Source organism: Phasianus colchicus, chromosome 4 (assembly GCF_987193195.1).
Source record: "Phasianus colchicus chromosome 4, bPhaCol1.hap1.1, whole genome shotgun sequence".
NCBI lineage: Eukaryota > Metazoa > Chordata > Aves > Galliformes > Phasianidae > Phasianus > Phasianus colchicus.
Window position 1 is genome coordinate 49,031,044 of NC_143439.1, and position 27,536 is coordinate 49,058,579.

At 36.0% G+C, this 27,536-nt stretch overlaps 2 protein-coding genes across 12 annotated transcripts; one reads left to right on the forward strand and one right to left on the reverse strand.

Moving 5' to 3' along the window:
• Nucleotides 1-1,403: 1,403 nt before the first annotated feature.
• Nucleotides 1,404-9,836, forward strand: GNPDA2 (glucosamine-6-phosphate deaminase 2). Of its 6 annotated transcripts, none has more exons than XM_090139491.1 (7): nt 1,404-1,508; nt 3,549-3,710; nt 4,024-4,121; nt 4,570-4,752; nt 5,090-5,274; nt 5,370-5,544; nt 8,801-9,836. In XM_090139491.1, the coding sequence occupies exons 2-7, from the start codon at nt 3,583-3,585 to the stop codon at nt 8,857-8,859; spliced, it is 828 nt and encodes a 275-aa protein (XP_089995617.1). In that variant the 5' UTR covers nt 1,404-1,508; nt 3,549-3,582; the 3' UTR covers nt 8,860-9,836. The 6 variants fall into 6 exon arrangements, with proteins under 6 accessions (XP_089995617.1, XP_089995616.1, XP_089995614.1 ...); XM_090139490.1 differs by lacking the exon at nt 1,404-1,508 and adding an exon at nt 1,890-1,913; XM_090139488.1 differs by lacking the exon at nt 1,404-1,508 and adding an exon at nt 2,355-2,500.
• Nucleotides 6,325-26,995, reverse strand: GUF1 (GTP binding elongation factor GUF1). 6 transcript variants are annotated; one of them, XR_016466181.1, is made up of 19 exons: nt 26,683-26,993; nt 25,612-25,723; nt 24,026-24,174; nt 23,700-23,780; nt 22,804-22,881; nt 21,739-21,822; nt 21,198-21,262; nt 20,518-20,721; nt 18,851-18,990; nt 17,653-17,776; nt 17,245-17,377; nt 15,678-15,821; nt 15,127-15,260; nt 14,524-14,625; nt 12,890-13,009; nt 11,871-11,907; nt 10,755-10,933; nt 7,973-8,116; nt 6,325-7,792 (listed from the first exon to the last, which is right to left on the reverse strand). XR_016466181.1 is itself a non-coding variant. In XM_031588531.2 (18 exons), the coding sequence occupies exons 1-17, from the start codon at nt 26,818-26,820 to the stop codon at nt 10,796-10,798; spliced, it is 1,983 nt and encodes a 660-aa protein (XP_031444391.2). In that variant the 5' UTR covers nt 26,821-26,993; the 3' UTR covers nt 7,707-7,792; nt 10,755-10,795. The 6 variants fall into 6 exon arrangements, 5 of the variants coding, with proteins under 5 accessions (XP_089995612.1, XP_031444391.2, XP_031444392.2 ...); XM_031588531.2 differs by lacking the exon at nt 7,973-8,116 and having other exon boundaries at nt 7,707-7,792; XM_031588532.2 differs by lacking the exon at nt 6,325-7,792 and having other exon boundaries at nt 7,801-8,116.
• Nucleotides 26,996-27,536: the final 541 nt, after the last annotated feature.

The window sequence follows — 27,536 nt, forward strand, 5'->3', positions numbered from 1 at the left end:
ACCTTCAGAAGGCCTCAGGTACACAAAGATCACAGGGAGAGACTTTGTATCCACTGCCAACCCTTAAATGAGGTCTGGGAAGGGGTGGATCCTGGCTCCATCGCTTCCAGTCACCCAGGTGCACTGCATGCACCTGAGCTCCCTTGAGTTGGTCCTGCCTTCCCACCAGGTGCTCAATCACTGTTTCAAGCCCTGACTTAGCAATTCTGGTACAATCCTACAGATTTTTGTGCCCAGCCTTCTGCGTTTCTCTGCAGAAACTTACTACTTCTGCTTTCTCACTGGCCTTGTACAGCTTAATGGTATTATGTTTACACCGTGCAAGAAAGTGATTTTCCCATCATGTGCACAGTTAAAATGGAAAGTCTACTCACGTAGAAACTGAAATGACTGATGCTAACAAAGTATTGGTAAACTGCCACCTGGACTGCAATTCATCTGACTATGTATTCATGTATTTACTCCATATAAACACCCATACTCAGGCTATTTACATTTTCCTGAAAACATTTAAGGCCAGTGAGAACTCAACCACAGAGGACAGATGCCTTATTCTCACCTTAGCACTCAGCAGGATTTTCAGGAGTTAGATGTGATAATCCTTATGGGTTCCCTCCAACTCAGGATATTCCATAATTCTAGAAGTGCAGCCTTGCAGACAGAAGCAGTCAGATCATCCATTCTTTAGTCAGGCTGCACAATAGGGCAGACATGAGACAGCATGCTGAGCAAACACCCATATTCAAATCTCTTGTCCTTCACTCTTGTTCCTTCTTAATAACTGTCACTATACCTCTTGCAAAAAGACCTCTAAAACTATCAATGTTCTTGATGTATAAAATGTATATGCAGCACAAAATCAAACAGAAATTCCCTGCTTAAAGTAAAAATAATAATAATAATAAAAAAAAAGTGATAGCACTTGAAGCAGGAAACAACTTTCATCTTAAGACTACAAAGGACATTGTACATAGCATCTCTTATTTCTAGCTTTAGAAACAGCTTCAGTTCATGAAAGACCCCAGGAAAGTCAGGTGGACTACAGACTGCATGCATTTCAACCTAGCCATATTCCTGGAAGGGTGAGAAAGTCTCAGTCATTCAGACCACAAAAGGAGTGGACTAGGAGAGAAGAGAGAGATGAGAAAGGAGACCATCTAAAGTGTGCACTTCACAGGGAATAAACTTGAACTACAGCTGAGAGCACTGACAGAAATTTCGCTCAATAACATCCTTGAGTACTTCAGAAATATCCCACGTGTGGGGGAACTGTTAGGTCATGGCTTGAACTGGTGACAGATCACCTAGTGAAGGGGTGTGGTTGGCCTAGGGAGCACAGGAAAATTGTTTGCACCTGTGCTCCTCACATGACTAAAAGGGGTGTACTCAGGATGGAGCCACCCTGGGCTCATATAAGGGCTGGCTACAACCAGAAGAGCACCTTCTGGACCTGGGCTCATTACTGTGGAGGAGTGCTGTATAGCTAAGTGATCTCCTTTATGATTTAGGTGAGTGCTGCTCTTCTTTTTGTATATGACTGTGGGCCTGTGTGCAAATGCTTTATCTGGCATTGCTAAAAATCTGTTGGAAATAATTCTGCTTCTTTGTGAGCAAGTGCTTGTGGTATAGCAGTGCAGTCAGGTATATCTTGTGCACTTCAGCCTATGAGGTAGCTGATACTTCTAACAGTTAGACCTGGTGACTTTCAAGGTAAGGCTGAGTAAGGCTCTGGGCAACCTGATCTAGCTGTGGTGTCCCTATTCATTGCAGGGGGTTTGGGCTATATGGCCTTCAGAGGTCCCTTCTAGTTCTAAGGATTCTATGATTCTAAATGGTTAACAGCAAACACACTTCAGAACCTAGCAAACTTCTAAGATAAGCATTATAACAAGAAAAGGCATGGAAGAAATGAGGTCAGTAACAAGTAATGATATTTTAAAGTTAAACTTCAAAAATCTGTATTCTACTTTAAGTTAAAGATTTCATCTATCCTTTTGTCTATGTATATGTCTGCAAGGCCCAAGGACTCCAAAAAGGTTTATTTCTGTTGCAAGGTTACAAATACATCTTTTAAGCCTTTGGCAAATTGTTACTTGTTCTTTCTGTGTTACCATGCAAGCAGTTCAGTGAAATGACTAGAAAGCATGCTGCTATCATACACGTGGGTTGCGACTTAAAGTTTCTCCCTACTTCCATTAGCTCCCCTCACTTTTTAATCATGGGGGTTTATGGGCGCTCTAATGAAAGGCCTCATCCCAAGGCTCCACTAGGAGGAAATGCTGACCCTCCCACAAGAGTCCGTCTGCTCTCCAAGCGCTGCGCAGCACCTCGATGTTCCCATGCTGCGCCCTCCAGAGGCCGCTTCCCCCCGCGCATGCGCAGAGCCGCCCGCAGCACGGCGACGTCCGCTCCTCGCCAGGTGCTTCCGGATCGCGTCCGCGAGGAGGGGCGGCGGCTCGGCGGCTGCTTTCCGCTCGGCGGTGCTGAGGGTCTGCCGGGGGTGAGCGGTTCGGCGGTGGGGTGGGCCCGGGGCGTGGCGGTACCCGCAGCCCCCACGGGGAGGGGGAGGCCGCGGGGCCCGCGCCGGGTCTGCGGGGTGGGGCGGTCCGCCGTTGGCTTCTTTCCTGTCTCCAAGTGCGGTCATTCCAGCCTGGAGAAAGCACCGTCAGCCGTCCGTCCTCGGGTCGCTCGTCGGTCCCTTAGCATCGCGGTGCCTTCTGGGTACGCACGGGGATGTAGTGCGGTCTGGCTGAAGCGCCTCCGCCTCGCCGGCAGCTCGTTAGCTTTCTCTGCCAAGCAGAGCCATGGCAAACTGTTTTGTTTGAATGCGGGAGGCTGCCACGTGCTTTAGGTATTCTGTTAGCGTAGCTGTACTCAAAGCCTCTAAAGATTAATTACTTCAGTTTGTTTAATGTTGGGTTGTAAAGAAAAATGACCTCGCTTATGTATCTCTGTGACACGTTGAGATTTTAGGTCTGCAACACGTGTATTTCTTTTCTTAAGCTAATAGCCTTCCTGAAGTATTCTTATGGAGTTAGAACAGAAGCAAAAGGAATTTTTGTTTATTTCCCATTTTCTCTCTGAATATGGGAGCGTGGGGTTATTCTGGGGCTTGGTTCTGAAATTTTTTTGACACTCAGCTGGCTGCAGGAAACAAGGTCTAATCTTAAGTGTTTACTCTACTTGAAGGACAAAGCAAACATACTTCTCATTTCTAATAATTGCTAATTGGGAAGACTGTTCAAGATAACTCATTTCCATTTTGTCTGAGCTTTATGGATTTCATATTAAATTAATAACTAAATTAAAACAAGAGTTTAGTAAGTACTTTAACAGGAATGTATCACTTGGATTCTGTGACTTGTTTCTTGATTGTCTGACAGTCGTTTGAAATAGAACTGCAAAACTGTAGCATGTTGATGCAATGAAAACAACTCCTATACTGATTAAGTATATTACTAAATAATAAAAGGTGAACTTTACTGCTTTGAGTTTTACTGCTATTGATGTGATACTTATGTTAAAAAAAAAAAAATTGCTTTCTTCAGGTTTATTTTATTGTACAAGCTCTTTGCTGCCATAATGAGGCTTGTCATTCTTGAAGACTATGATCAGGCAAGTGAATGGGCAGCCAAATACATCTGCAATCGTATTATCCAATTCAAGCCCACTCAAGGAAGGTACTTCACACTTGGCCTACCAACAGGCAAGTTTTATTCAGTCTAGTAAGTGACTAAACCTAAAACTGTGTTTACATCATTGCTAACAAATGCCATATTTAGAATACTGTATTTGCTGAATATACTTCTGGTAATGTTTGAATGTATTTCTCTTGTAGCATGAAGTTGTTACTCTGTAAAGTGCTTTGAAAAGATTTGAGGAACTGGAAAGTAGATAGGAAATAACAAATTCCTTTTAAATATACTGAAAAGCATTTTAGTAACATCTGCCTATAAAGAGATTTAAATACACTGAAAGTATGTGGATATATAGTACAGTAGGAAAACTTTGTTTAACAGGGAGTACACCTTTGGGATGCTACAAAAAGCTTATAGAATATCACAAGAATGGAGATCTCTCTTTCAAATATGTGAAGACTTTCAACATGGATGAATACGTAGGTAAGCTTTAGTGTTTTTTTTTTTTGAGAATACAGTATACTTATTTTTTTCCCCTTATTAACTGTTAAACATTTTAACAAAGCACAAGATTAGTGTGAAATTTTCTAACTTCTGTTAGACTCATGTATCTGGAAATGTCTTAAGCATTTATCTCTATTCAGCCATTAGAATGCAAGTAATTAGAGTGAATCCTTGGCTAAATTAAGTGCTTGAAAATTGTTACATAGCATTTTGACTACATTTGTTAAAGACTTTGTATATATTTGTAGTGATATTTTGTATCTCTAAGAGTATATAGTGAATGTAAACATGTATGCCAACAGAAGTGTTATCAGTATAAATGTGAGTACTGCTTTGTCTGACTTTATGCCACTCAAGAAAGGTTTGTCTTAAATTTAAAGCTGAGTACATCTTGTAATATGTTAATTTGACTTTTAAACAATTTCAGGACTTCCCAGAAATCATCCAGAGAGTTATCATTCATATATGTGGAATAACTTCTTTAAACATATTGACATAGATCCAAATAATGCTCATATCCTTGATGGGAACGCTCCAGACTTACAGGTGGAATGTGATGCATTTGAAAAGAAAATTGAAGAAGCAGGAGGGATTGATCTGTTTGTTGGAGGTATGAGAAAATGCTCTATAGTTAAGATTGAAATAAATATAATGACTCTTTAGTTGTGATTTTCATAACATAGTTAAAATCACTTTTTTCTACTATAGTCTAAGAAAGTTCTGTGACTAACAAAGAATTGGTACAAATACCAGAACAGAATGCTTGGTGTCCAAGTTTCTAATGATGTAGTTTAAGTTTTGAATGCTTTTTTTTTTTGTTTGCTTGTTGAAAATGGGGAACCAAGACAAAAGAATGAATCATAAAACTTTTTTATTCTTTCACAATGTTTGAGGATATTTGTTGACTCGCAGGTCTGGAATGATTTGCTTTCTTTAACTTTGAAAAGGCATTGGTCCAGATGGCCACATTGCATTCAATGAACCCGGATCGAGTTTGTCTTCAAGAACAAGATTAAAGACTTTAGCAATGGACACCATTTTGGCAAATGCTAAATACTTTGATGGAGACTTATCAAAAGTACCAACTATGGCGCTAACGGTTGGTGTGGGTACAGTGATGGATGCTAGAGAAGTAAGAACTTATTTAGTTCTAGTTGCATGTATCTGTTTTCAAGACTAGTTTGTGGTGTTATGGGAATTGAAGGTAAAAAGACTTCTGTTTTGCAGGTGATGATTCTTATAACAGGTGCACATAAAGCTTTTGCATTATACAAAGCTATTGAAGAAGGTGTCAATCATATGTGGACAGTTTCTGCTTTCCAGCAGCACCCTCGTACTATCTTTGTGTGTGATGAAGATGCTACTTTAGAACTAAGAGTTAAAACTGTGAAGTACTTTAAAGGTGAGCACTGAATCAGAAGTTACTTCTATTTAAAAATAACAGAACTATATGAAGTCTTCTGGCACATCACATAGGTAACATATATAACATATTCAAGATATGAAATGTTAACTTTCCCACTATAGTGGGGAAAGTGCTGGGAGATGTAACTTGTGTTCCTTAAATATGAAAGTACAGTGGCATTTGATAAACACTTGACAAATCTCTTTTGAATAAAGTATTTTCTCTACTTTCCATTTGAAATGATAGTATATAAACTTCATCTGTATATAAAATATAAACAATTTGGTGGTCCAGAATGAGTTTCAAGTATACTGGAAGGTTTCAATTATAACAAATTTTATTTTAATCCTGGTATATTTCATGCTGATTTTTATCTTATACTATACTGTCAGTAAGCTTCAACTATGTGAGGCAGACTCTGAAGTGAATGGAGGACGTTCTTCATATAGTGCAATGGCAATCTGTTTAGACTTCAATGCATTGCACGAACTATGCTTTTCATATTTGTAGTAGGGATATTGAGGCAAACTTTGAGTCTGGATTTCTGATAGTAACTCCGTGTTCCTGGATGTTAATTTAACTAAGACTGTAGAAGCTCAGCAAAATAGTTTTCTCCCAGCTGCATTAGCACAGCACATGTGGTTGTATATGTTAGCCACCTTTCTTACTTTCTTACTGCGTGGATTTTTGTAGTAGTTAAGGCATGTGGTAGCAAGGCTGTCATTAGTGATATAATGCTCTAAAAATTGTCTGTAGGTAATAGTAAAATCTGGTGTTAATGTGACTTCATACTGATACCATTTATAATTAATTCTCACTTTAGATTTTTCAGTATGTTCTTTAATACGTACTGGGGAGAGGGAGCAGTCTTCACACATCACACTGCTAGATAGTACTTAGTATTGTCAAAGATAAACCTCTTAAACTGCTTGGATGGGTTCTAGACACTATCCTGTATCCAAATAAACAAAAGCTCTGCTTGGGGAATATACAAACTACTATGATAAAATTATTAGGTGTGAATGACACTGATACAGAACATATCCCCATAGAAAACTAAGGGCTACAGTTGGCACTATTGTTACCTATTTATTACCCTATAATGCATACAAAGCAATAGAATTCTTAGATAGTTTTGCCTGGTGTAATTTTCCCTATTCATGAGTCAGTGAAGTTTACTTGGTGGTTTTTCTTTTTTAGATGGAAAAATCAGTATTAGTAAAACCTGGGATTATTTCTGCATTTTAATCTCCAGGTTGATTACTTCCTTCTTAGGAAGCTGGATGGTTCTTGATGACTGCTAATTCTGGTAGCTAGTTACTACAGCTTTTTACCATTTAAGCAAAATCTCAAGGTACCACATGAAACTTCAAGCAGTTTTTGATAACAAATCATCACTCTATCTGAAAGTTAGAATAACTTACCCCCCCCCCCCCCTTTTTCCCCTAACTTTCTGAAACAAATAAGAGAAATGATCCTTTAAGTAAGTGTTCTTTTTGCAAAATGGGAGGAAGGTCACCTTTCCCTTTCATTCCTTTATCACAGAAGGAGGCAGAATATCTTTGAATTTACTAGTCTCCAGGAAAGTTAACTGGGAGTTTTGTACTTCTGCATGCTCTTGTTAAAACACTTATTTAACCTGATTTGAGTTGAATAGGCTGGAAGATTTTTTTGTGAAATAATTGCTTTTGCATCTATCTAGTAAGAGACTTTACATATCATCATTTAAATAAGCTTTGTTTCTAACTGTGCTTCCAAAACCACTAAAAGGATTTAATTATAACTTTTTCCATATGGCAGTAGGAATATTTTATAAGCATTTTCACGCCTCCAGGAAGTAAGTGGGTAATTCTCCTTTTCATTTCCTGTTTTTCTTTTTTTAAAACAGAACAGAAAAACAGGAAACTGAATGCTTAAACTTCAGGACATGGTGTAGCTGTTTCTCTTCAAATAAAAATGCCTTTTGTATCAAATCTACATTTGGTGTTTTCTCGCTTACCACCAAACTCATGAGAAACGTTACTGACTTGATCTTTCCAATATATGTGATCAATAATTACCCTTTATAAGATCTAAGAAACTTTTCCTTTGTGCTTTAGTCATGTTGATTTCATGAGATTTTCTTCTTGTGTTTTTTTTAATTATTTATTTACAAAGGTCTGCAGTTAAGTCATTACCTCCAAAAACAAAAATGAGCTGGATTCTTCAGTCTGTTTTGGCTTTCTAGTATGGCTATATGGTCCACCTAGTGGAGAAAAGAATAGTAAATTTGTAAAATACATCAGAAATGAAAATAAAAATAGACTTAAAGATTCAGACTTTAAGGTTAGTTTGCTGCAGGGATGCAATGTTTGCTGCCAGATATGTAATGCAGCAAGGGTATTTATATTCTTTGCTGCAGATAACTATTGAAGTGTGCACTTACTGTCACATCTTTTATGGCTTTTAAGAATCTCTGCTTCTAATGTTGCCTATTTCTGAAATTTGTAGTAGTTGAAGCAAATCTTCGGTATGGTTCTAAACTAGGCTCTTTGCAGATTGAGAATGTTGACCAGATACTGTTACCAGTCTGTAAGGTTAAAATATACCAGTGAGTGGATGCCATACATTGGTAACACTTTGTAGGTAACACTTTTACTAAATTGTAACAAAGTAAACAATATGAATTTTTAAATAGATCTTCCCAGCACTTTCCAAAATTTTCCACTGGGGAATGGGGGGAGGTTCTATATATTCATTAACAATTCTGTATATTCATTAACAGTCTCTGTGCTGCTTGGTTTTGCTTGTCTAGGACCTGAAGGACACTTGGTTACAAAGATACTACAGTGCTAGAACATTGTAACTCAAGCTGTAAAATTATTAGTATGTGTAAATCTGATTGATACAACAAATTCTTGTATGTGTTGCTGTTAAGTATTTAATAAAGAGAGATGTGTATCTCTCATCAGGTGTTCAATTTATATGAAAGTATTCCAGATCTTTTAAACTGGTCTGTCATTGCTGTCTCATTTGTTTGGTTTATATGAAGATGGCAATAATATTTAAGTGATACAGGAAAAAAATACATAACTAGCATATATATAGTCCTAATTTTGATTTTAAACTACTCTGAATAGCCATCCTTTATCTTCTCAGTGAACTATTTAAAATGTATACTTTGAAGTTAGCTCCAATTGTATAGATAGAAGGACATGTTGGAAAAAGTATATTAAAAATGATGTAAAGCTGGCCTTGTTGCTTTCCCCTCAAGGTTTAATGCATGTGCATAATAAACTCGTGGACCCCCTGTACAGTATGAAAGAAAACTGAAAGAAGAATTGAAGAGGAACTGCATGTGGGTCAACAGCAACAGTTTTAGGTAGCAGATGAATTTACTGCTATGCAATATACTGAAAACTGTTTAAAATGGGAAATCCTAGGTACTGTATTTTTTTAAAAGGTCCAATATATGTACCTTCACATTCCATCTCTATTTGGTGTTGTGCATTTTGCTTTGATATTTATAACTCTGGCTGTTACAGTAACTAAATGGAACAGAACAAACCTGTGGGAGAATGCATGTTGGGGTGGAGGGGGGTGGGACAGAGCACTTATTTTAGCACAGCAATGCATTGCATCTGCCTGTTAGAGGAAGTGATGGATTATTTCCAATAATCTGTAATTGTGGCCTCCATTAGTGCAACTACACTTTGCATTTGTATTCCTAGGCAGAATGGTTTTGGCCTTTGTTAAATACTATGGACTTGTAATAGCTGTGCAATTTCTACTATGAAATGTTCTGTTTACATAATGTACACTGAGCTTTTGCACTTGATTGCCTTAAATTTATCTTATACAAACAATTTTTGGGCATCTTGAGTCCTGCTGTACAATTCAGGCAAATAAAAATACAAAAAACAGTGCCTAAAAATGCACTCTTTTCTTAAAGTGTTATAACTTACTCTGGTTACTTACATTAAATGTTTGCCATAGCACTTTTTCCTCTCATGTATTTCAAATTACTTTAGGGTTTTTATATTTCTAGTAATTGTGCTTTATATAGAAAGAAAAATCTAAGTGTTCCTTTCTGCTTTCTGTATATACCTGTTTAATTGTATTGGATGGTGTCATTAAATGCCTAGAATGAGGTTAACTTATAGGAACATGAAGTCCACAAATTCAAATGATAGTGTATTAAAGTCTGTTAACCACTCTGTAATAATTACCTCTTACTGTATTGCTATAAATATTGAGCTGTCACAAGGAATGTTATTTCCCACTTGGAATAAGTAAAACTTAAATCTAAATCTATCTTTTCCAACTTGTTTTGTTTCTAATGTAAAGGGGAGAGATTAAGTATTTTGTCATCTTCATATACGGAAGAGACTAATAATCAACTGTGCTTTTTATTATCTTTGTGATCCACTGACAGCCTAACTTGAAGAATTAATTTTTCATTTAAACATTAACTTGTTTTGTTGCATAGTCTTGTGCTTTAAAAAAAGTGAACTATGCTGTGCTTATGGAAGAGAAGAATTCTTATTAGTTTATAACAGACCCTAAACTATGTACTTGCTGCCTTAAATGATAAAAACAAGTTTTGCCACTATCATAAAGTTAACTGAAATATTTGTTTAAAGTAGGTATAGACTGAACACAACACAAAGTACACAAAGTTATCTGTTGGACCAGACTGCTAGTTGAATTCCTGATTTTGGTATGATAACTACTTGTGTAGACATGCAAAACCTAGATACTGTTTGCATGTCAATATAAACTGAACAGACTACTGTGAAAGACTTGAATCAATCCTCCTTGCTGAGAAATGTGTAATTTGTTTTTCCTGTTGTAAGTTCCCACCATCATTATTTCCTGATGAGAACCTTTAGCAAGTAAAACAGAGTAGCTTAATATTTTTGTGACTTAAAAAAACTAATAGTTTTAAGGCATGGCTAGACAAACTACTTTAATAAACTTTTTGACACAGTTGCTGTTCTTCTGCTCTTAACACATTCAAGCTTTTCTATCTAGCTTATGTGATGTTACAATAAAAGCTTTTAGATTCAGAAAATTCAAATAAAATAATTTTATTTTCATTATAATGTACAAATGTATAATTTAAATACAAAATCCTTTCAATTAATCTTCCCACTTAAAATGATATAAATTAAATCAGATGTTCCCTCTCACAGTGATAAATTATACATTAACTCAAGTATGCTTACTGTCTCTAAGAAGTTAAGACAATCTGCTGCATATCATTAACTTATTTCTCAGGCTGTCTCTTTAAAACACGTATGAAGGCATCTCTTGGTACTTCCACATTGCCAATTTTTCTCATCAGCCTCTTCCCTTCTGCCTGCCTTTTTAAAAGCTTCATTCTTCTTGTAATATCTCCACCGTACTATGAAAAGGAAAAAATATTTTAAGCTACAGTGCTTAATAAACACAGGCTTAAAACTACTCAGAAAGGCTAGTTACGTTAGGATAATGGTTAAAAGTATAAAGTGATATTTTCTAAGGGAGCAGTAGTTAAAAAATGAGAGCAAGTGAGCACTTAAATTTATATATTTTATACACTAAATATTCTTACATAAGCCTGGATGACATTAGGATAACAGGACAGAACTGTAGTATAACTATGGGCTATTCAAATCCTTGTGGAACAGCAACAGGATGTCAGCTCTGATATACTGTAGCATTTTGGCTACCACTAGATGATTACATCTAAATTCATTAACCCTTACATTGTGTGATGGGATACCATTCAACCTAGGTTCCAATTGGAAGAATCTTAATAGCTGTGAGAGAAGGATACTTGTTTAATCTCTTCAATCTGTTAGTTTCAGCTAAGATGAGATAGATACTTTGTTTTTCCTATAGCATTATTCAGCCTTGTTGATTTTCAACTATTTGATGTTTAAAGCCTCCTCTTGATCTCTTACTGAAAACTAAAGTGAAAATCTAATTGTAATCAGTCTATAAAGAAGTGCTTTACTATACTTAAATCATCTAAGAAAACTAGGAAATTCATCGAATTACATAAGTGCACGCACACATTTCTTCTACAAATATTATAAGATCCTGAGTAGACAGGCATGAACACAGATGCACTGAGTATACACACAGAAGTCATTACTGTTTCTGATCTACTGCAAGCACCAAGTGAAGGTTACGCAAGTTGAATTTAAAAGTAAAAGTTTAAGAGTGTCTGTTGACATTCCACTGACATTTTGAAGCACAAGCAAAACATGTCTTCATGCGGTTTCTAAGGAAAGATAGGTCCATCCCAGTTGCAAGACGCGTAGGTTTACATGCATTGGAATAAAAATAATACTTACACATTTTGCCACAACATTTTTCCTGTAAGCTTTCAATCTGTAAAAAAGAATACCATACATATTAACACAGTGGAGCAACTCCAGTACTGAAGCTAAACAGCAAGTTGTCAAAATGCTGAGCATGGTTTTTCTGCTACATTTTTAAAAAGCAACAGAATTATGACATTTTCATAGGTAGACAGAAGATAATGCTTTAAACATATTAAAAAACATTTTAAAGATGTTGATTTACTTTTCTTAATTTGAGAAATATGTCTTAAGTCACATAATAGACAATATTGTAGTTTTTACATTTTATCTTCCTGTAACGCTCTACAGCATTCATGCTTCATATGTATTTTTACACCCCACATGCAAACAAATTCCGATACAATCTATCTGTGCTTGGATACCCACTTCTGATTATCACAATTTAAATGGAATTTAAAACAGCAACAGCCAAAACACGACATGAGATAAAACAACCAAGGAAAAAGTTTGCTTTAAAAGAAGTGTGTGTGCTGAAAAGAAATAGCTGTACTCGCTCAGCTTGCACATTTCCTTTGCAGTACCACAGTTCAAGTGGTTTTTTTGGTTGTTTTTTTTTTTTGTTTTGGTTTGTTTTTTTTGTGGGGTTTTGTGATGGATTTTTTTTTTTTTTAATGACTGCCAAAGAAAGCTACTTCACACCCAGGAAATCATATTCAACAATAAAAAACTTTTTCAGTACCAAGACAATGTACATATCGGTGTGACAAGTTATACACTGCCCAATAAGTGTAATGCTGACCACAGGTAATTTAAAATAATGTAAAATTAATTGAAAATAATCTTTTTAAGTCCTTATTCACAGTCACAGCTTGAAAGCATGATGGTTTTTTTTCCCAAACACCTGGGAAAAGAAAAATACAGAAAAATACAGAAAAATAGTATTTTATGGTAGATTTGCAGTATTGTTAACATGTAGAACTAGGGATGACATTAAAGTTCATATTTAAAATAGCTTAAATAAAGAAGGGGAAAAGAACAGTTTCACTTACGTTTCTCTTGCAATTATTTTCTTGCCAATAGCAGCCTGGATGGCTATTTCAAACAACTGTCTTGGTATGGCATCTTTTAAACGCTCACACAGGAATTTACCAGTAACATATGCTTTATCACTGGAAAAGAAAGTTTTGAGAAGTTAATTCTTTCAGAAACAGTCATACAATACCAAAACGTACCCAAATGTCTGAGAAAAATATTTTATTAGAAGTATTTATCTTTTCATATTCTTAAACTTACCAGATGATAACTTTACAACGCAGACTTCAATGACTGGTTCTGTACATTACTCATTTCATGCAAACAAGTAATAAGACTATACTAACAGGAAGTTTTCATAAAAATTCTAATGATGTTTGTAACAAGTATTCTGATAATCTATCACACTGATGCTTTACTGATTTCACCGCTTCAAATGTTATTTCCTTTTAAAACTAGAAGCTCAAGGGGGCATTTTATTGATTCCAGACATGAAAGGTCAAAGATCTACATATCACAAGAAGCATTCTGAAAATATCTTTTTATATAACAATGAAATTCTTTTTTAATCTACTCTAGCAGTCTGTAATAAAAAAAGTTATCCAATTACATTCAGCATCTGCACATACTGCAGATTTTGGAGAAAAAAAGTGAGAAAAGGTCAGAAGAACCTATAAAATTGATACTTACATAAACCACTGAGAACAAGTGACTCTTTTCCCTAAAATGTTCTCACTTAACATTAAAGCAATCATTCTACAAGGTTGGCCACTCCATTTTGCATCTTTCCAACTTGCTAAACGCTATATTTATTACATTGCTAAACTGTATACTTATTAAAATCATATAAATCAAATATATAGTAGAGATTTATTCTGCTCTTACTTTTCTCAACAAGGTAAAAGAGGTAAAAGTTTCATTTTCCTACTTCAATCTTTAATTCTGAAATTCTGAAATTTAGTTAAAGTATACATTAGATAGTATACTAATTTATTTATTTGTGCAATTACAAGCTAGTGTTTGAATAAGGACAAAAAAACCCAAAAAGTTAGTATCAGGATTACTAAAGAGAGATTGTGAAGTTATTTAATGGAGATTAACACAGACTTGATAAGAAAAAAGCAAGGGAAGAGACTGGAAAATAGAAAGGCATTATTACTACCAGCAGATGAGTAATTCCTGAGAAACTCATGGAAACGGAGTCATTTTAGCAAATAGTTTCTGAGACTATTACAATCAGTAAATATTTACATTTTCCTGGTACTCTAGCTAAAGACAAGATAACAGAAAGCTTGTACAGAATAGGGATTAATGGAGGCATAAATATAAAACTTATCCATTTTTAGTAGTATACACCATAAACAATTCATAGCGCATCTCCTGGACTGGTTAGTCCTTAATTTTTTTTCCAACACCTTAAAAGAACGTCAGTTAGCATTTATATTTGCATCTCCTCCTTTCACATTAACACGGGAACATTATATTTAGCACTTAGTTTTCCTCTATAATATGCCTTTCTATTTCAGATCTTCTCTGGAAGTTGGTCATTTGGTGAAATCTTCAATGCTATTTCCACATGCATTTATCATTTATATTTATTCACAATGAAAACATGCTTAAGTTTTTATCCTTTGTAATAGAGAACACCTACTTGTGTATGATAGTTGTCAGTTCTTCAATTGGATTTCCATTTATAAGAATATCCATTTTGATAAGATCTGCTGCCTGGTAGCCTGCATCTTCATAATCAAAACTAAACAAAGCAATTTAGAAGTTAGTGATTACGGTATTCTGCATTCCTTGTTCCATAAATCTAAAGTTTTGTAAACACTTAATAGAACACCTGAACTTCATATTAAAATAGGAGCACAGTTTGTAAAGTCTTTCAGCATGACACCATTATTCAAAACTGGGCTCAACAGTTATGTAAATTTTGTCTCCAAGTAAGCAGGACACATCATCTGCTGCTGAGCAAGGAAAATCAGATATCCACATATTTACTGCAATCTCTTAAAAAGTTTATTCAAATACTTGTAAATGCCACTTGAAAATTCCTTAAAGTTCCCTTTAACAAAGGGATGAGCATCCTGTCAAAGATGTCAAAGGAAGAAAGGAAGAAACACTAATACTGCAGCACTATCATAAAGGAATATTCTTTTCTTGTGCCTTTCCATACTTTCTTCTCAGATATTTTTTCATTTCTTCCCCTCATGGGAAGGGGGACTAATAAGAAAGAAAGAGAGGATGTATTTACCTTGCATAGCCAGAAGACAGAGACTTAAGGGCATCATAAAAATCCACCACGATTTCATTCAATGGAAAAAGGTATTTTAGCATAACCCTATGTTCATCAATATACAACATTTCTTTCTGGACTGCCCTACGATTCTAGACAAATAAAAATTGTTTCAGTTTCCCTTGAAAAATATTTTCTATAAATAACACATAAAGCAGATTAAAAAAAAAAAAAACAAAAAACAAACAGATCTTACAGTCTTGTTGCAGTTCCTTTCTTTCAAGAAAAGAAATATAGTTATGAATTCTTCTAGTACACAGTGCTAAAGCAGGTACTTTACTGTCACCGAGCCGGAACACTAACTTTCAGTATAAGGACTGTGTAGCTCAGGAGTAATTTTGTATTTATTTTAAACAGACAATTTAAAATATTTATTTTCCTTTAAAAATATTAAGAGTTATTGTCAACCATCATCTAGTATACTATTATCTAGTATCTTTCGAGGTATGATAAGTAGAGTTAAAAATGCAAGTGACAAAAACTAAAACAGCGTACCACAGTATACCAACCTGACACAAAACAATTATTTTCCCAATATATTCCTGAGGTGTTACAATAGTGCCAAGAACAGTTGGCTCCAGATATTCAGACACTGAATGTTTATCAGGAAATTGAGCAGGGTTGATAATAGTAATCTCTGAATTACCATACTCCTGGAAAAAAAAAAAAAAAAGAAATCCAACATTTTTCCTCTAGTTGCTTTTTAAGCATTTTATCCAATGAATTTCCATCTGTCTCCTGTCTGTTGGGCAAGGATATTCCCTATTACTTTATCCTGATAAGGCTTCTCCATCTCCTTACATACATCCTTATCCTTATATAAGGCACAGCTTCAACACAAAATCTGTCCCAATTATTCTGTAGCTTGATGATGTTGAGGGCATTTTTCTGTAAGCAGAACTTCAGGTTCAATCTCCTTTATAAGCCAAAATGGATTCTGAAGTTTTTGATTCCTTTGCAAGTGTTTCCATTACCTAGCTTTTCTAGTCTAACATTCCTTTAGGGGCAGGAGTTATCCTTCTGGAGAAAAGATGCAAGGAAAGTCATGTTTCTTACTGTATGCATACAATACCTCTGCATATCAAAGCAAGAGATTATTTCACTTCTACTACCAAGGCAGTGTTTCTGAGCAAGGACCCATCATTGTACACTGTTTGAAAACCTGAAAACTTGGTTCTGGTGTCTCAGATCAGCAATCTAGAATCATATATGCCACAAAGGTGCCTTTTTTCATATCAGGCACGCTGCCTAAGGAAGAAACCGAAATAACTGTAAAGAAAAAAAAAAAAGGTCTGCATCTCGCATCTTGCAGGTAATGCAACTTCTCTTGCACAAATTTGGAACGTCCAAGTTTTCTACAGTGTTTAGAAGTACATGTTAAGTAATGAGTCCACCTATTTGCAGCCTCCTCTGTCCAGCTTTCTCTCAAACTCAAAACACAGGAATTTTAACTGCAATCAGTTCAATAAGCTTTGCACATGACTGTTTCACCAACAGTTTTGTTCAAAACCAGTTTGTTTTTATCAAAAACTGACATATCTTCACCAATCCCCATCAGTCTACAAGCTGTATTACAAGCTAGTATTACAAGCTATTCCTAAAAGAAGTAATATTTTCTGACTGATAAAGTTTGGAAGATACCATGGTTTAAATTCAGCAGGCAGTTAAGTACCACACAGCTCTTTGCTGAGGAATGGGGGAGAGAATCAGGAAAAAAAAGAAAAAAACACTAAGAAATCAGGACTCATGGGTTGAGATAAAAGCTATTTACTAAGATAGAAAAGGAAGAGGTATTTTACATAGTGTCCTTTATTCCCATTATCAAGGACAGGGGCAAGATATTAAAAAAAATCCAAAACAAAAACAAGTGCTTAAAGTGGAAAGGGGAAAGAAAGTCAGTATTCTTAGCAAAAAAAAAAAAAAACCAAAAAACCACACACTGAAACAATCCACAAATGAAATAAGTTTTAAGTTGCATATCAGTGACTCTAACGTTTACCATAAAATACTGTACCATTTTACATTTCAGATGTGTAGATGTTTTTAAAGGAGGCTTTTATGTTGCTGTTTACATACCTTTATCAATTTTGCTGAGGAAAGAACAGCTTTATATGGAACAGTAGGTGCAGTCAAAATAACAGATGTGTTATATTCTTGCTCCAAACGTTGATTAAAAACTTCCATATGCAAAAGACCAAGAAAACCCAACCTGGGAAAAAAAAAAAAAATCCTATTGGTCAAATATTTGTTGGTCACTCCAGTATGTTTACACTGCTAGTCTGGCATTATTAGACACAGCAAAGAACTTCTAAAAGCCAAAAAATATCAATCACAACAAATTGCATGATCTATGTGAATGTAGAACAAAAGAAAGGAAAATACTTTTCATCTTTACCTATCATTAAATTGAATTAAGCTCCTAATCTTGAAATAATTTCAATTAAAATTTTCGACTGACATATGAAAACAGTATAAAAGCCTCACCTCCACCCAGCTCCTAAAGCAAGGCTACTGTCACGATGAACAGTGACACTGGAATCGTTCAATGTCAGCCTTTCCAAAGCACTTTTAAGATTATTATATTCTGTTTGATCTACAGGATACATTCCTGTCAAAACATATGACAGAGAGATTCTGTGATAGAGCTTACTCTACTACATACTTATCTTTATAATACAAGCAGTAATAAACAGTAACAATAATAAAAAACAGAAGTAGCTTGCTTTCTATTGTCAATTTGACTCTTTCAATCTGATTTTTTTTTTTCTAAAACCTTATTAAGGTAAGATTCAATTAAAAAAAAAAAACAAAACAGAAAAACAGAAATTAACATTCAAACCATAATTGTAGGCATGCTGTACTCATCTACTTTTTCATAGCTATGGAAGATGAGTATACTAGTGAGTATAGTCATTTTTTTGCAGGTGTAGAGTGTAGCCATACAACTTAAGCATTAATAAATAAGCAAACATCACTGAAATGCTCCTTCAGCAGGTAAGAGTACACAGGAGGAAAAAAAAATGTGCCATATCAACATTGCTAATATTTCCGTATTTTTTTAAATTAATAGAAGAAATGAATAAAACAGTTGTCAGTGTAATTATTACTTGAAGTAGGTTCCACTTTTCACATCGCTGTGCTCCAATAACATACAGGAAGCAGCACACATGCACGCACCAAAAAAAATCCACATTGTTTACAGGATTACACTTTCTCCTTCTACATTCACTGGCAGCATAATATCCATGATGAAGATTAAGAAAGTTCTCTCAAAACAAATCAGGAAACTGAATAACAGAATTTCTTTCTTTCTAAAGCTGTCTTTCATAGCATGCGTAGTAGTTTACTAAAGGTGGCAGCAACAGTCTAACAATACTAATCATTAATAAGAACTTCATTTTTGAAAGTATTAATCCTTCTTTTCCAGATACAAAGAAGGAAAAGCACTGGAAGAGTATTAATAGCTAGAAACATACCTTAGTCTTGTAAGTCATCTAAAACCAGCCTGTAACAATCTTGCCTGCTAAGTCATAAAGAGCTATATAAATGGCATGTGCCTCTAGCTTAATTTCAGTGAAATTCTAATCCTCACAACTCTTAAATACATCTTAGAAGCTCTATTAGTTCTCCTGCTCTTGCTACTGAAAAAAAATGACTCCTTTTTAGTTAGTTTTCTCCTCACCTGCAAAAACCATTGGCTTCGCTGACTTAAAGCCAGGTAAAGGCTCCACCGGCTGTTTATACATAAACAGCGTGTCTCCTATTTGGGCTTCTGTTACTTCTTTCATTCCAGCAATCAGGTAGCCCACCTGTCCAGCATATCTGAATAGAATTGGTATTATACAGACACTTCTTGGGATTATGAATACTTCCACTGTTTTTCCCCACTTCACTTAGCCCAGATGGAAATTCAAACAAATTACCCCTGATGAGCCCATAAACAATCCAAAAAAGCCATATTTAAGCTGTTTCTTCACGGAGTTGCAAATTTTGTCTCAAGGGACGAACTATCTGTTGACTCACGTAACTGTAGTTTTGTTACAGTTAAAAATCCACAGCTGACTGTGCTGTTTAATACCATGCTACTCTCAGTTTGAAAGCTGGAGCTAGAAAAAACTTGAGGATCTACGACAGAACAATTCTCAGCTACCACCACAGCAACTTTCACATGTTAAATAGGAGCAACAACAAAGACAAATACCCTCTATCATATATTATGCTGTTAGGACGAACCTGTAGTAGATGGAAACAGTGTACTAGTTTTGGCTGGGATGGAGTTAAAGTGATTAACAGCAGCCTCATATAAAAACCATGTTTTGGATTTGTAACAAAAACAGTGTTAATACCACACCAGTTTCTAGGCTGAATAGTGCTTGCACAGCATGAAGGCTTTCTCCATTTCTCACTCTGCCCCTCCCAGCAAAGAGGCTACAGGCTGGCAGCTATCACAGGCATGTCAGCAGACCCAAACTGACCAAATGCATATTTCATACTATATAATATCACTCTCAGAAATAAAAAGTGTGTTGTCTCTTCAAGGTAGCTGCTATTCATAGACTGCCTGGATACCAGACAGCTAGCGCATGTTGGGGGATGAGTGACTTTGCATCAATTTTTTTTTCCTTTTTTTTTTCTTCACTTGTTAAACAGTCTTTATCTTGACCCATGAGTTTTTCCTTACTTCCGTTTTTCAGTTTTCCCCCACACTCCACTGATGCTAGAGGAGTAAGCCAGTGGCTGCTTGAGTATTTACTTACGGGCTGGATTCAACCCACCACACACACAATAATGTAGTCTCTCATTTAAGAGCTTCCCAAAAACGTCATTAAAAAGTACTTGGATGCAAATTGATAATGCCTCTTCCCTAATTCTGGTGTACCTAATTTTCTTCCCACTGCTGCCACGACGAGATAGTTTCTGGAAGCTGTTGCATTCATGGACTTAAAAGTTTTCCACCCTCAAAATATGCTGCAGCAATAACTAAGATGAAACCCCATTCCCTTCCACTCTCAAACAAGGTAGTTCCTAGAAATAGATTGGACAGCTGAATATCAGAAGCTAGTCTTAAGAACTAGCTGTCCAGATATTTCATAGACTAAGTATACATCAATAAAATGACTCCCTCCCACCAGCTGTGCCCACAAAACAGTCTCCTAAAGCTTCTGTCTGAGGGTGACATTGAGCACTTAATTACAAATAATCATTACAATCCATAACAACAATCCAAAAAATAAAACAGCCTCTACTACTCAATCAAAAAAATAAATAAATAAATAAAATGAACAAATCATAAATTGATGTAAGATATCAAATCTGTTTCTGTTCAATTGAAAGAAACGTTTTACTTACAGTTTGTGTGTTGGCTGTTCATTTGGAGTCAGAATTCCTACTTCGTTAACTTCATATCTTTTATTTGTATGTGCAGACACAATTTTATGCCCTTTCTGAATCTCCCCACCAAAAATTGCAATGTTAGCTATGACACCTCGGTAGTGGTCAAAGGTGGAGTCGAATACTAAGGCTTTCAAGGGATCAGTAGTATTAAATTGAGGTCTATCACAAAAGATTTAAAACAATTATTAAAACAATAAGCAGACTGTTTTCCATTCAATATTGAATGAATGAGCACCCCCACCCTTCGTGTCTAAGTAGAAGCTATATGCTTATAAAAATATCACTCTAGTAGCTCATCTCTCTTTTTCCATTTCAGACTGAATTCATTTTTCTTCTCCACTTCTTAAAGAACAAACAATTCTTCTCTACTGATATTCATTATTGTTTTAAGAATTTCAGCAGATATACATAGATTTATTTTAACGATCTGAAACCCGAAGGGTCATTTTCTCTGATTTGCAATTCAAAGCTAACTTTTTCAGCTCAGAAACTAGATTTACCCTACATCTTATAAACTATCGACTTACAATCAGATACATATTAAGTGCAAAACTACTGCCAAGATACTGTATAAATGCAACTTATGGTTTCCTGGATATCCTTATAAGACATGATAAGTAAAATAAATAACTTACGGTGGAATCTTTTCAATGACCTTTTCAAGAACTTTTTCAATATTTGTCCCTTGTTTAGCAGAAATCTAAAACAAGCCCAACAACAATTTTATAAGACATGTGTCTTAGACTCATTCAGGATCTATTAAAGTGTCACCTTCTCTTGTAAATAATTTTGGTGTCAGGAGAGAACATTATCCATATAAATACTCACTTTACTACTATGAAATACTCATTTGATTATAAATACTCCTGTTACATGATTTCTCCTCCTCAATGGGAATTATTGTTACAGTAAAAATGAAAATAATTTAGAGGATCCACAAGTAGAAAAAAAATTTTATGATGCCATTCATCATCACACATTACAATTTTTAACTGAGAATTATTTTATCCATTCTGTTTTTTCAAGAGGCAAGATCTAAAGAAATTCATATAGTACATCATACAAAAACAGACAGACAACACCCTGCTGATTTATTATGTAGCTAATGAAAGATTAGTATACAAAGTAGATACAGGTATAGAATCAGACACATTATAAATCTTGAAGAGATCTTACCCTTATACATTCATTAACAGGGATGTCAAACAGCTTCTCAATTTGTTTTTCAACCCTTTCAGGGTCTGCATTCTTTAAGTCAATCTGAAAAACAACAAAGTGCTAAATGTACAGGCAGTGACATCTTACATATGATCAAGAATTGTAGCTCTCAAATGTGCAAGTGAAGGATTCCTTACGTCTTTATTCAAATACGAAAGATTTTCAGGAAAAGATACATATCAAGAATTTTTCAATACTATGTCTTGGTGCAAATAATTTCTAGAAAATTGGACACGAAAGGGTATTTGCAAGTCTAAAATAAGTTCAGCTATTAAGTGGAAACAAATTGATAAATTAAATTACAGGTTATTAATAAAAAATTCCAATCAATCACTTTAGAAGAAGTCTTACAGGATTACAGGAAGGATCCCTACTATAATTATTTTTTGTTAAGAACTTTTATCCAAGAGCTGGTAAAATCTTTATTTTACAAAATATTTTGAAAGCACAAATGCTACTTATGCTGTTTATGGCAGAAAACTAAGTACAATATATTAACTACATTTAAACTAAGTAATTTTGTTATTCCAGTTACACAGATTACACAAATTGTAAAAAACAATATATTTGATTTTTTTTTGTAATTAAGTTTACACTTTTTATATTGAGCTGCTACTCCTGTGTATTATCATTAACACACGGAAGCATACAACAATCATCCTTGCAACTTTGTAAGTTACTTTTGTAAAAACCCACTTGAATATTCCCCAGAATAAAAACTAAAAAGGAACAAGACAAATGGTTCAGATATCAAGACATTATACACAGTGCTTCTTAACTCAATTCACCAGAGTCCATAAATATTTTTTCATTGTTACTTACAAAAATGCTACTACATGTATTTTATGAAAAGTAGGAATTCCCAGCAATCATTAAAATATTAAAAGACAACACGTTGTTGTTATATACTTGTTAATTTTTCATTCTATGCTCCTATTAGAAGACTACTGAGAAAGTTATCTTATATATATATATATATATATGTATACAACTGTTTAATTTGAAACACTACAATTTCATTACCTTGTTTACAACAGGAATTATTGCAAGTTGTGCTTCAAAAGCAAGATAGAAGTTTGCCACTGTCTGAGCCTGAATACCCTACAAAACACACATCAAAGAAATCAACATGGAATCTCTTGTTTCTTTCTAGGCATATTACACATGTCATAGAGAAAGTTACCACCTAAGTACTCAGTGAGAATGTATCCTTATTTCAAATCATGATTCTATAATCCTCATATTCCACTGCAGTAACTGACTCGTTAAAATGTTTTAGCATCATAAAAATAAAAGTACAACAGATCTTTGATTTCAAAACCCTCTTAGCACACAATAAGTTCATGAAATTTGCATGGGTACCGTTTAATAAACATTTTACTCCTGAAATATCAGTCAAGAAATTATTCATCTATTGATTTTAAAACTTGTGATGTTTTCTGAATTTATGAATTTGTTCACACTTGGCTTGGAGTTTTACTAATTTTTATTTTGTCCAATAGCTTTTGTGTTGCCATATATGTATTCCAGGCAACTAGCTACCCAAGTGTGTCTGAATGAATCATCACACTCCAACAAGAAAATGAAAGTGATCAAAAGCATACAGTGAAACAGCTGTAAGCTCTCCAGATTGCCACTTGTAAAGTTCATACAACATAGGAAGCATCATCTGATTCTTCATTACTTCAGTGCTTCTGTTCCTATGGTATGGCACCACAGTATCTATTAAAAGGCAAGTATTTGCCTGTGGCTTTTTTTTTTTTTAAACTCCCACTAGTCTTCTGGAGTGTTAATACTTTTATGGAGCTAGACTACTGCAAAAATACTAATGGAGAGGTTAAAACATACTGAACTCCTGTCTAGCTTGCTTAAAGAAATTGCTGAAATTCCAAGGAGAAAACAGAAATTAAGAACTGCACCTCATTTGCATCTACTACAAGTAGGACACCTTGGCAGGCAGAGAGTGACCGTGAAACTTCATAGTTGAAATCTACGTGGCCCTGTGGAGAAAATTAATATTCATAATTTCACATATTTCCAAAGTTCTTTGCAAAGATATGTACATTATGATGGTTTTGTTTGTGTATCTGTTCATCCAAAACATAATTCTTACCAAAATAAATAAAATAAAAGGAAAGAACACATTGAATAAACACAAGAAGTCAGAAATCTGCTAAGTCCTATTTATAAATATAAAGACATGTAGCTCTGTGTAAATCAAACACCCCCCTTGTACTTAACTTACCGGTGTGTCAATAAGATTTAAGAGGTAGTTTACTCCTTTGTAATTGTAAAAGAGCGATGCAGACTGTGCTTTAACTGTAATTCCTCTTTCACGTTCCACTTGCAGTTTATCCAGCACTTGTTTGTTACGGTCAGTTTTAGCAATTGTTCCTAAGATCAAAAAACAGTTTTATTATCTCATTTAGAATATCAGCTCTCCAAATAAGCAATTGCTGAAAATACTAGTAACAAGCAGAAAATGCAACCTGCAGTAGCAAATCTAGTTCTTCCACTTGATTAAGGTAAATTTTCATTTGAAAATAAATTTATGCCTCAACTCTTTAACATTTGTTAAATGGGCTTTTATCTATGAAGTTACAGAAAACACTTTCCTGAATAAGTATAATACAAAATACTATGCAAGTCTAATTAATGGTCAAGAAGTTCCTAAATCTGACATTTAAAGAAACTTCAACCGTTATCAATGGAGAACAGCTCCAGGGTTCCAACCAACACCAATCTCAAGGGCAAAAGGAGCATTATCATGGAGTTTAACAGACCTGAATTCAAAATTCCGTTCTATCACAGGCATTGGGTAAAACTGCCCATAGTGAAACACAGAAGGTAATAACAAAGAATAACTTCGATCAAAAGCTTCTCACCAGGTTTTGTTTTGCTTACTCCTTTAAAGAGAAAAACAAAACTCTTCCAAAGGGAATTTCTAAGTAGTTAAGTTAAGCTCTGCTCTGAAATTGGCCTCCACTTGGAAGATGCAGAAGTTGCTTTACAACATGCCATAGAGAGGTCACTAAGGTACTCTATGTCTCCCTCTTCCAATTTGAAATTGAAGCCTAATTTCCCCAATCAGCTGTAGTTTTGAAGATTCCTTAGCATTTCTGCATCACTTTTACTTTAAAGGTGATAGTTTTCCTTATTCTCAGCAACACAAAAATGAAAACATTGAAGACAAAGATCTAGAGGATGACAAATACCTCTGAAGAAGAAAATAACACAACTTCACTAACATTTTAGGATAAAAGAAAGAACAAGACCACGGAGCAACTGAGAATCCATAAAACTCACAGTAGCAGTTATTTTACCTACTAAATCAAGATAGAGTTGAAGATTTCTAAAATCTACTGTGCAGCACTATATCAGCTTCAGTAATAGCAAGCTTCACCACCAAGAAAGGCAGTTCTATATAGTTTGCTCAGAAGAGGAGGATAAACTGTTACCTCCTTATAAGTAAAAATAGTTGAAGTTCTTTCATTTCAATCACACTTTTGGAAAGTATTCTGTCCAGAATTTCTAGGTCATGACAGTCCCTTTCTGTTCATACCAGAAATTGTCAGTAAGCCTCAAACATGCTCTTTTTGGTCTGTTTCCAAAATACACTCCTTTATTGAGGGGATTACAGAGTTTCTTAACTCTACTTACTGACAGATTTCAACATGAATAAGAAAACATATTAACATCTGTAACACTCACAACTGGAAGCCTAGAAGCAACCTGACAGCAAAAAAGCAAAGAGATTACAAAGTTGAGTAAAAAAGTTACTGAAATCTACACATCAATAGAAGGTAGCAGAGATGAAAAGAGAACACTTACCTGTAATTTCCAGCAATCTGTCTGCTAGTGTGCTTTTGCCATGATCTACATGAGCTATAATACTGAAGTTTCTTATGCTTTCAACAGGATATGCTGACATATCTATTTTTTCCTGAAAAACAGAAAGTTTCTTTTCACAAACCACAAATACAGTTTCTGTGTACAATCTGAATAAGCCTTTTAAAGAGAAATTATTCTTTTCACTAGAAGAGGCACAGTTAGAAGACCCTAAATGGTTGCCAGCATTCAAAATGCTAGTATTTTCTTTTAGTCGTGGATACACGTATACTTATTACGACCCAAAATCAGTATGAAGCAAAGCACTGTGAAAGTTACTACGTTTAAATACAGGGAGTTGAAAAACTTAGAACAGTTTAGGTCTGTTAAACTACTTAAGCCAACTTGATCTGGGGGACTATAAGGCTAAAGACATCATTCCTCCCAAGCAAGAACTCTGTGGCATTACCTGATATTCAGGCAGCAGTGCCAATTACATAATAAGGAGCACTCAGACTTCACAGAAAAGGAAGCAGTTTTGGCTAAACTAAAAAAAAAAAAAAAAAAAAAAAAAAAGTAGAAAACACCTGATTTCCTAAGATCACACACAGAAAGGTCCAGCATTGACTTCTCTTTCTGTTAGAGTTACTCAAATAAAAAGTTTTGAAGAAAGGTGGCTTTGCCAGGAACCACGAGATTCCCAGTAACAATAACACCCTGCTAAAAAATCGTGACTCCTAATCTTAGATACACACAGCTCCTCTCTCCCACCGTGTTATGCTTGCAGCTTCGGGCCTGGCAGAGAAAAGAGAAAGCCCCAAAATCCTTACAAGCATCGAAGCACTGATTAAACCGACTGATTAATCCCTGACAACGCCTCGACTTGGAAGAGCAAGTTCTCCCACTACCAAAGGAACGCAAATGTTCCTGCATGAGAAAACCACTGCTCGTGAACATCTGTCTGCAAGGCCTTCCTCCTACACACATGGCCACCGAAGTTCAGGGCTGCAGCAAGCACTTCCCAAGCTGGCTAAACGCCTCTGCGGTCTGCATGATTCAGAATTAGGGACTCACCTTGTCGCGGGAGCTGTAGAACCGCTGGCAGGCCTCAAGCTCCGTGGGCAGCCGGACCGGAGGGCCCCAAGGGCCGGACACAGGGCAGGGCCGGCGCAGCCGGACCCACCACGAGACCGTCCTGCCGGTGAGAGCCATAGCGCCGGGGCTGGATTCACCCCCTCAGAGCCCCATCGCAGCCCGCCGCCGCTCCCCTCGCCGTTCTTTCCGCGTTCTCTTTCACGCTGCCCGCCCGCAGGCACCGAACCCCCGCAGTGACCCCGGCACGCCCCCGCGCTCATTCTACGCGCCGGAAGCGCCTCCAGGCGGCGCCGGAAGCGGTCAGAACAGCTCCCCAACAGCGCCCCCTGCTTCTCCTCCCTCCTGCCCGCACCTCACTCGCGGGTGCAGTGCAACGTTCGGCCGTGAGGTGGCGATAGCGGCCGTTGGCTGGCGGGCTGCCTCGTACCTCTGCCGCGGTGCGTTGGGTGCTCCCCGCGGTCCTGCTGCAGAGGGGTTTGAGTGCTCGCTGAAATCTCAGAGCAAGTCTCTGCAGTATTTTTCCCTTGGCTGTTTAAAAACAAAACAAAAAAAAAATTGCGCAGTAGTTTGTTCAATTTGCAGCTCCGTATAGATCCATAGAATATCCCGAGTTAGAAGGGACCACAAGGATCACCGACTCCAGCTCCCACCCACCCAAAATTCAAACCATTGTCCAAACACTTCTTTGTGGACTCCGACAGCTCGGGGCTGTGACCACTGCCCTGGGGAGACTGTTCCATGCCAGAGTACCCTCTGGTGGAGAAACTTTTCCTGATATCCAACCTGTTTTTCTTCAGTGATGATCAGTCCTTCTAGATTTGAGATTTTACCAC

Bases quoted from the DNA above. Each gene is read 5' to 3' on its own strand.
- GNPDA2 (XM_090139489.1), top strand. From the start codon at position 2,826: ATGCGGGAGGCTGCCACGTGCTTTAG. The intron at 3,711-4,023 runs GTTTTATTCAGT...TTTAACAGGGAG, and splicing joins CTTGGCCTACCAACAGGCAA to TACACCTTTGGGATGCTACA. The intron at 5,275-5,369 runs GTAAGAACTTAT...TCTGTTTTGCAG, and splicing joins CAGTGATGGATGCTAGAGAA to GTGATGATTCTTATAACAGG.
- GUF1 (XM_031588531.2), bottom strand. From the start codon at position 26,820: ATGGCTCTCACCGGCAGGACGGTCTCGTGGTGGGTCCGGCTGCGCCGG. The intron at 22,882-23,699 runs GTGCAGTTCTTA...TGTGTTTTGTAG, and splicing joins TTGTAGTAGATGCAAATGAG to GGTATTCAGGCTCAGACAGT. The intron at 21,823-22,803 runs GTAATGAAATTG...GTTGTTTTTCAG, and splicing joins TAATTCCTGTTGTAAACAAG to ATTGACTTAAAGAATGCAGA.